The sequence below is a fragment of the Chanos chanos genome, chromosome 3 (genome assembly GCF_902362185.1).
Source record: "Chanos chanos chromosome 3, fChaCha1.1, whole genome shotgun sequence".
Taxonomy (NCBI): Eukaryota; Metazoa; Chordata; class Actinopteri; order Gonorynchiformes; family Chanidae; genus Chanos; species Chanos chanos.
In genome coordinates, this window is record NC_044497.1 from 55470311 (window position 1) to 55480150 (window position 9840).

Consider the following 9840-nt stretch of genomic DNA (forward strand, 5'->3'; position numbering starts at 1 on the left):
TAGGAGAGCAAGGAACATTTCTAAGAACATTCTCATTGGTCATTCTTGACTTTTTGCTCAAGAACTTAAGAGACACCGTAGTGCAGGTGATGTTGAATACATAATTGCGATTAAAGCACCAAGATTCAAACATGTCCATGAAACGTTTGATAGTATCGTGTGAACTGCTGTGAAACAGATTGTGTGTTTGCGTTTGAGCGCTGTGCTTTAACAGATATGAAAAAGTTGTTGTTCATAATAGTTACACTAGCTAGCTTGTGCTTTGTTTTTGTCCATGCACCGAGTCAGTCTCTACTCTTTCAGGCTGCGCTGGTGACGTTATTACCACCGATATTATGTTTCTCACATCACTCTCTCTCTCTCTCTCTCTCTCTCTCTCTCTCTCTTTTCTCTGCCCAAATCACCTAGGCAAGAAAGTCCAGCTTTGGTCCTCCTAGCCAGAGCCATTGCGAGGGGAGCCTGAAAAAAACCCCAAAAACACATAATGTCAATAAAACCAATGCCAAGAATAATGTTTGTGATGAAATATGTGTACAACTCAGGTTAGTCTGGACACTGTTGAGATTGACCTGCTCCTCCTGGCTCCGCCCAGTCTCTGCTCTGCCCCCTCAGTCTTGGGTGGGGAACCTGCCGTGGAGCCAAATAATCTGGCCCAGCGAAGCCCCTGTGTTGTCGTCTGGGCCCCTGAAGCGACCTCAGGGGTCACATCCACGCGACCCTTGACCTCTTTGTTCCTACTCTCCGGACTGCTACCGGACGGAGTTTTCGGCGCGGCGCCGTCGGTGACGGGGGTTTGTCCCAGCCACCATCCAGCTTTGCCGCGAGACTGCGTCTCTCCGTTTTCATCAGCGTTCGTCTTCTTCCCCTCCTGGACGGAGTCAGGCCTCGACGTGCGAGAGGAGGCGTCTCCGTAGACCTGAGGATCTTCCATGAGGCGGGCGCAACAGACTGTAAGTCTTTCGCTCGGGGAGGAGGCTTTGCCCCTCACAGCCACCTCAGCGCTCGGCATTGAGCGCATCCAGGTCGCACGCTCCCGTTTCTCCTTCACCGTGCCTGCGTGGAGGTCTGCATTAGCTGACTGGCTGAGATGCCTCCCCTGTGCTGAGAGCTTCTGGCGCGTATGACGCCTTTGCTCCTGTCTACTGCGGAGGCGCGCCTCTGACAGCAGGTGAAGGTCAAACGGAAGAAGGGAGAGCGGCTGCAGGAGGAGGAGCAGCTCCTGGAACAGGGACCGACAAAACAGCCCCCGAGACAGCGGCAGGAAACCCCACTGGTGATAATGAGCAGCTAGAACGTCTGACGGGGGGACAGAGGACAACAACACAAAAAAAACCAATGAGACAGGGGCGAAAAAAAAAAGGATTGTCACAATGCAGAACAATCTACAAATCGTTTGTAAATGCACACCACTTACCCACACAATTGTACAAGTGATGAATCCAGAATTCCAGCGCATGCAAACTGGGGGATGATACAGATCTTTATTAGCAGAACAGTCCCCTGTCATCAACCATCTATCAGTCAAAAGACACATAACTTTCATAACTTTGCAAGACTACTTCAGTGGCTAAAATTTTCCATTCCACACTTTTGTTTTTTTTTGTTTTCAGTTTCCATACGCGTCGGTTGCAATAGCGCGACAGGAGAGGAGCGGGTGACGTACTTGAGCAGGCCGAAGATGAAAGCGTTGAGCCTCATGCTGTGGTTGACCAGCAGGGTGCATTTCTTCACCACGGAGAGCAGGCTGTGGAGCATGCGAGTGGACGGGCCTGAAGAGGGACACACAGAACCCTTCAGTTCCTGAGTCTAGGAACCACACCTAGTTCCAGTACCTGTATTTACATCATCAGCATCAGCACTGCCCATTTCATATACTCCAGGATCAGGCCATCTGCTAAACGCGCAAACGTGTGCGCACGCGCTCACACACACGCGCACAAACAAACAAACAAACAAACAAACAAACAAACAGTTCTCCCCACACTGCACAAGCACGGCTCTGCTGAGTAAGGATAATATTAACATACTGAGTTACTGAGAAGACTTTTGATATTTCAGGATGAAGTTGATAGGTGTAACCGCAGACCCAGCTTTGCTCACGTACCAGGCTGTATAGACGCCTCCACCACGTTCCAGACGCGGTTACGGCGCTGTCCGACGATCAGGTCCAGTTTGCACAGTCTCAGTCCGTCTTTCAGAATGTTCTGGATCGCGGGGCAGAGCTTCTCCAGGACCAGCTGACTGACACCAGGGCATAAAGAGCTATTCCCTAGTCTCACCTGAGCCAAACACGGTCAAGGCGTTAATCACCATCTCGCATTTCACACGGCCAGATGGGTAGTCATTAGTGTCTTGAGGCATCTGGACAACTAGTAACTGATGCTGTTAACTGGATTTCAGAGTGATCAGTAATATGGTCCTTGAGCATTGTTGTGATCCATTTCAGACTGTACCAATCCTGCTCCTGGAGGATCACAGTTCTGCACATCACTGCACAGTATTTCTCTCTGGTCTAGCACACCTGGTACAGCTTATACGGGGCTTGATGATTAGCCAGTGGGTTGAATCGGGGTAAATGAGAGCAGGGAGATGGCTAAAATGTACAGTGCTGTGGACAACAGCAGTCACAGGGTCTGGAAACACTGGCCTATTTTGCATCGTTATATAAAGCACATGCATGGAGTTACCTTTTCCTCAGGGTCACGGCAGGAGCTGAAGTGTGCCGTTATCAGATCTACCGCAGAGCTCACAGCTGTCAACATATCTGCAGAGTGGAAGCAGGCAGAGAGAGACAGAGAGAGGGAGAAAGAGAGAGAGAGAGGCAGAGAGAGAGGGAGAAGGACAGCGAGAAAGAGAGAGAGGGAGAGAGAGAGAGAGAGGGAGGGGGAAAGAGGGAGAGGGAGAGAGAGAGAGAGTGAGAGAGGGGCGAGAGAGGCAGAGAGAGAGAGGGAGACAGAGAGAGAGAGCGAGAGGGAGAGAAAGAGAGAGAGGGAGAGAGAGAGGGAGAGGGAGAGAGAGAGAGGGAGGGAGGGGGAGAGAGGGAGAGATAGAGGGAGACAGAGAGAGAGAGAAAGAGAGAGAGGGAGAGAGAGAGAGAGAGAGGGAGAGAGAACACAGTAAAGACATTTAAAATTTCTCAGAGTGGGACAACTTGAGACATATATGCTTTTTCAGCAGTGGCAGGGAATTCATGTGTTAAGGTGACGAAAAGCCACATTTTTAACCCATAGTTCAGCAGCTACTTTCCACATTTCTCATGCAAACAGCATCCAAGCTCCAGCAATGCTTTCATTTAAACACTCCCTTTATCTCTTCCTTCATCCATCTTTCTCTGTGTCTCCCCAGTTTCTTAACTACAGAGTCAGCAGTCTGCCGGGGAAGCGACGTACGCCTTTTGTTAGTTGCTTTGTTGTGATATCATGGAGAAGGCAATTCAAACAACGCTCCTATGGTTGCGGTTGATTGACTATTGCATCAACAGCGCAGTAGCAAAACATCCAAAAGGCTGAGAAACACTAGGCAATAAATGTCTGTAGATAGAACCTACCAGAAAAATGAGCTTTACATTAGCATGCAAGTGCACGCACATACACACATACACACACTCACACACACACGCACACACACACAGAGAAATAGGCACACTGCTCATGCAGTGTGTTAGCCAATCTAAAGCAAGATGAATTAAAAGTAGGTCACAACTCAAAGCAAGCCCCTTCAGGGAAGAGGAGGCAGTGCAGCACAGCATTTTCTCTCTCACTCTGTCTCTCTGTGTCTGATCAGAACGCAGCAGGGAGAAGCATCACACTTCACTGCTCCACTAATGGAGATCAGGATTTCAGATCAGACACATTCACTGTTCTGGGATCAGTCCATGACAGGCACACTGCTCCGACATGCAAATAAGAGAAACACGCACTGTGGTACTGAGAGCATTTTTAACTGTTCCAACACTTGAAGATTCCGTCAATGCGGAGGACAAATTTAAGTGTGTCCGTGTCTAAATGATATGTCAGTGATGGTAATTATCGCCTCTTCAAAACGCGTTGCGTTGTCTCACCTCGTTTTTGCAGCAGGTCAATAGAACGGAATTCGGCAGAGCTGTCTGGTGATAGCGAGAACTCTTCCGGAGGTCTGTCAGTCAAGGAGAGTGAGTCACTGCCCTGGTGATGGTCTTTCAGTGCAAAACCTGCAGGCACCACTTAATGTATATGAAAACAAACAAAAAAGACATTATTAACACAATATTAAGAATATAAACATTAATATTAAGAGGCGTATCATAATCACTGTCACACAGTCGGAGTCAGAGACATTACGGTTACTTACGGTTCTGGACCAAAGGCCTTAGAACATGAGCCGCCAGGCTACTGAGCTCATCTTTGGCGTGGTGATGTTTGGCAGGGTTTGGTTGGCATGGATACCGTTGTCCAGCACCAGGAAGCGAGCTGATGGAGGTCATGGTGGGCAGCGAAGTCACTGAGGTTACGGCTGGAGACGAGCTCTCGTGAGAATGGTCAGACGCCTCCAATGGCACTGGGACCAGTAACTCTTCTCTAAAGGATGGTGACCATGGAATCTCAAAGGGTGAGATTTGTTTGTGTAGAGAATCCTGTGTATGATCCGTGGCGAGATTGCCCACGATGGTTTTGGGATTGCACGTTTTGGTAGGGTTCGAGACGGTCTGTTCAACGCCGGCGTGCGTTCGTGCGGAGCTGGTTTCGCCTTCGATCGCGCCGGTTTGAACTTGCTTGCGTGGGCTGCTTTGTCTGTGTCCTGAAGGATGCAGGCCCAGCAGTGGACTGGGCTGGGTCCAGCGTGGACAGGCTTGATGCTGAGGCGGACTTGGGGTGCATGTGGAGCAGCTATCTGAGCTGGTAGCGACCTCAAGCTGGTTAGAGGAGCAGCCGGCCGCCGGTGAGGGCCGCAGGTGGGACAGCAGCCCCGCGGTTTTGCTTTGGTACTTTGATGCCCCTGATTTACCATGCTTATGGTTTATATACTGGTTGAGCAGAGAGCCAAAGGCTCTGGTCTGCTGGTTTCCTGTAGGCGGCTGTAAGATGAAGGGTTGGATAGGCAGGGAAGTCGGCCTCTGAGGTTTTGTGTGTTGCACCGTCTCTGCCGATGAACAACAAGCTCCTGTTCGCACGAACACACGAGAGGGAAAAAAGAAAACGTATCTATTTAGGTTATGGAGGAGCAAGTTTGAGGAAGAATTCATGTAACCCTGATCCTAACGTAAAGTGGCTGTTTTCGAAGGTTACGACAAAAATACATCTGAAATTAAAAGGAAACTAAAAAGATTATTCGTCGGTTTTATAGTGTGTCTCATCAGCGGTTTTTATAATGAGTCTCACCTGCTTCATGACTCAATGATTTCACCGTTGTCTTGTCGCTCTGAGCGGGGCTAAGATTTTGGGGAGGCAAATCTAGTAGATTTTCCCCCTTGTGAATATTCTGACTGACCAAGGAGAAAGAGCATGATTGGTGGGCCTTGATACCGTTCCTCGTAAATGATGCCTGACTATCTCCCTTCTTGCACTGGGCAATCTTTGCAAACGAAGTAACACGTTGCCTTGGTAGAGGCTTGGACTGGGTCACCCACATGTCTAGATGCCTGGGGCAACTCTGCACACGTCTCAGTGCTCCCTGACCTATTGAAGTGATGCATTCTTGGATCAGGACCAAGCTCAGAGAACGAGGATGCATGCTGCGCTTGGGGCTATCACGTTTACGAGTTCCTGCAGCGACGGGTTGAACTTTTTTAATTGCATTGAATTGCATTTCCTTCTTTCCTTTCAGCAGGTCTGTAACAATTATTTGTGGTTTCTTCTCTTCCTCATTCTTGCTGTCATCCTGAGAAACAGAAACAGCTCATGAAAAAGGAATACAATTAGATGAAAACAAAACAAAACAAAATACGAACAAACAAAACTTGCCAAGAGAAAACCACTTATGACACGTGTCACATTTCACAGCCTCTGGAACAGAAACCAAATGCCTAGTTGTATTAGCCAGGTGATAATTATGCTACCTGTTGTTTGCTCTGATGTACCTTGGCACCCACGCCTACCTCTCTGTTGGGTTGTCCGAAGAGGAAGTACCCAGTGGGTGAGATGGAACTGCTCTGACTATGACCCTCTGAGTGGCTGGTCACAGACGACCAGGCCGGACTGGGTGACGACTGCGACGACAGATCACAGCTCACCAGCTTATAATAGTTTTGTGTCGAGGCCGCCAGTCGAGCCTGGCTCTGGAGGCAGGAAGCGATGTCGGGCACCTCCAGGAAAGACAGCCCGTCAGAGTCGAACGGGTAGATGGAGTTGCAGTTTGGGTCAAGACCTCGAGGTGACCAGCAGGGTGCAGCGCTGAGGTCATCCTGTGACGTGGAACCCGTTTCTTGGGACTGCTTGTCGGAACTGTCGAGGTCCAGCGGCATGGCGGGTACCACGTTGTTTGTTTTGTTGTAGATAGCACTGAAGTTCACCAGTACTCCATCTGAGCTGTTGCAAGAAGAGTCGCTAACATAGTCGCCGTGGTTCTCCGCGAAGTTATCGGACTCCGGACGATATTTAGACACGTGGCCGCAGTCGTGGTCGCTGGATTCCTCGTAAAGCGCCTCCTTTTCAGTGTCATATTTCCCGTATTCCTCATTATCGTTCTCCCATTCTTGGTCCTCAGAGTCCATTTGCATTGGGGTGCTTCTGCTGTCCCGGCGTTCATGGCACTCAGCTGAGTGCAAGCCCTCCGGTTCTTTACACTCTTTCAGGGGTCCAAACTGGTCCATGTCCTGAATGGAAATAGCCTCTTCAGGGATGTACAGACCACACCTGGCCTTGTAATGGTTGTTCTGGACAAAGTCTGTGTCGTACCACGCGCCCAATTCGATCCCCGCTCCGTCGCAGTTTCCGTGGAGCTGAAACGAGGAATCCTCCCGGTACTTGTGCAAGTTGTCACCGTCCGAATCGTCTTCGTCCTCGTCCTCCTCCTCGACCTCCGAATCCGGGAGAAACGGGTTGTGCCAGCGAGGGGTACGCCTTTCCCCGGCGCATTCGGCTTTTCCGTGGGTGTCAGTCGACGAAGAGGTCCCTTCTCCGCTGTGAACGATTGGAGAGGTGTTATCGAACTGTCCCTCAGTGCTTCCATGTCCACTGACCGCCTCCTCCTCCTTCTTAGAGCCACCCTTGCCGTTTTGATTCGGTCCGTCGTGTTGCACCACTTCTCCAGGCAGACCGGTCCTCTCAGGCAATGAAGCGCTGTGAGTGAGGTTTAAGGAGCGTGGGCGGGTTGGTTTAGTCACAGAGCTGTAGAGCTGACACCCCACTGACTGACCGTGAGTCAAGGGAATGTGGCGAACGAGCAGCATCTCCCCTGAGAGAGCGGCTGGGCTGCTCATGGTCTGAACATCCGTAAGACAGCACAGTCGATGGGGAACGGGAGGGAGCTAGATAACACACATTGCTCCTGGAATCTGATTTAAAACTATCGGAGGAGGAGACCGTTGAATCAAAGGAAACAATAGATGACAGATTCTGGCTGTGCAGAGATCAGAGATAGCATGGGATAGAGGAAAGAAGACAGCAGTTAGTTACTTACTGTGCAAAACATTTATTTATTTATTTATTTTTTTTGGTGATTGAAAACGGATCATAGCAGATTAGCTCTGAATTCAAAATACATATTTTGAAAGTCCATTTCTTCAAGCAACATCAGTAAAAGTTTTCAGCACAAATTTTATGACCATGATAAGATGACACAATTTGCTATCGGTTCAAACGTTTTTAAATGATTCTTGTGGTTCAAGAGTTCACGTCTCATATGTACTTTATACCAGAAATAAACAACAACAACCAAAAAATCAATGTGTCTGGAATAAATACAAACAGTCTGCCCAAGCTGAAATGAAAGATAACATTATTACGCAATAAAGCATGTTCATTTCATTAATATTATCAAACCATTTCATCAAGTATAATCACAAAGTTTAAAAATTAATTTGAGATCATCTAGTTGGGTCTAATCTAAAAATATCTGGCATAGGGCCATGTGTTGTAAAACAATTTAAATGTTTTCTCTGTGATATGAGATACCGCATCGTTTTTGGACGCCCTAAGTTAGCTCCACAGACAACGTCCTTATTCACGACACAACAAAATGAGTTGCAGTTTTGGGAACCGAATGCCTGTTTCGAGATCTGTGTTACTGTGAGCCTTAAGGTCATGTCATTAACAGTAACAGACAGAAGCAGCCTGAAGTCAGGCTACCCAATCAGTCCTCTCCGCACCGTTCCCGTTTAAAACACACACACACACACACACACACACACACACACACACACATACCATCATACTGTACACACATGCTTTGTACCGACACAATTTCAATAAACGCAGTCATCACATCAATTTTACACTTACCGAACCAAACAGAAAACAACAAGAGGAAGAATTAGGTCACATTCCTTTCTTCATATCCATTTGGTCACACTTAATACTGTGCTTTTCAGTCTGTCTCTCTCTCTCTCTCTCTCTCTCTCTCTCTCCTTTTCCCCCTCTCCTGGCACAGTGGTCCTGAGCCCCATATAGTTGTATAGCAACAGCATCACAGATACCACTGAGCATGCTCAGTGGTGTGTTTTGAGAGAGAGGACGCTTGTGGGGAGGGCAGATGTGCCTCTGTGCACAGGATGAAACAGTGAAAGCTGACTCACAGAGTAAAGATAGCACACTGGCCAAGCGCCCTAAGAATATACCATTTACCCTTCAATGGAACAGCAATGCCGAATGCCACGCGAGTACAACTACAATGAAATGAATTGCACTTTTTTTTTTTTTAAAAAAAACCCATAACTCAAATGTTATCATTGAAGATCATTTTTTTTCTCTTGTATTAAATTAGATCCTAAGTCAACCCTTTTCAATCCTCTGGTTTTATATGGATTTTCTGTTTTCCAGACACACTCCTAAAAAAAGGAATGAAAAGGATGACACAAAACATCTGCCCTTGACCTCACGCTGTCCGCCAGTAATCTGTAAATAATCTGAGAAACATCTGCCGTAGTGGCTGGAACAGAAGAGAGGTCAAATCCCCTCTTCTCTGCTGTGTCTGAATGGTCACATCTCTTCCTTATTCCACCTTAAAACCAACAACCAGCTCGGCACTTTGAGACGTCAGAGACTGGTCCTCTGGTCACCTCTGCGTGTCCAATGCTCCTACACATTCACGGGATGAAAAACCACCACAATGCTCTCAGAGTGTCCCAGATTGACCATGCCATAATCTGCTAATCCACGAATGATCCTGGAATTCACCAAAGGGCAGCTGTTATTTGCATTTATAAACAAACAACAACAGCAAACAAAGGCTAAGAGAAAAACATTGGCCTGCGTTGACCATAACGCAGAGGAGAATAATTCTCTTTTAAAACCAACAGAACATGAACTCGTACCATCAACGTGTAATGTAAAAGCATTAGATTTTGCTCAAAGCTAATCTGTTTGATATTCATAGTTCTTTCCCTTGTCCTGCACCGGCACCGTACTTGTAATTACAACAGAAATGTACCAGTGTGGAGGTTGCTGTTTTGCTGATGACTAATATCTGAAACTTGAAACTTAATATTCCGTGCCTGCTTGGTTCGAAGGTGCAGCAATGCAGAAACATGCGATCAGTGTGCTCAACACGGTGGTCTGCTAGCGGGGATATCAGAGGAGGGCACTGTGGCCGGACTCGACCGCTCCCGTTGCCTTAAACATTTCTGTCAGATCCGTTTTACATCCCTCTCGGGCTTTGAGGAACCGCGCATGCGTTGCCATGGTTGCCCCGAAACGTGAGCCTGGA

General features: G+C 47.9%; 1 protein-coding gene across 1 annotated transcript; it reads right to left on the reverse strand.

Moving 5' to 3' along the window:
• Positions 1–404: 404 nt before the first annotated feature.
• Positions 405–7396, reverse strand: LOC115807227 (iporin). Its single transcript, XM_030768096.1, has 10 exons — positions 6056–7396; positions 5358–5856; positions 4330–5139; positions 4061–4189; positions 2688–2764; positions 2105–2279; positions 1664–1769; positions 1415–1461; positions 570–1296; positions 405–459 (listed from the first exon to the last, which is right to left on the reverse strand). Exons 1-10 carry the CDS (start codon positions 7394–7396, stop codon positions 405–407), a joined length of 3966 nt encoding a protein of 1321 aa, XP_030623956.1.
• Positions 7397–9840: the final 2444 nt, after the last annotated feature.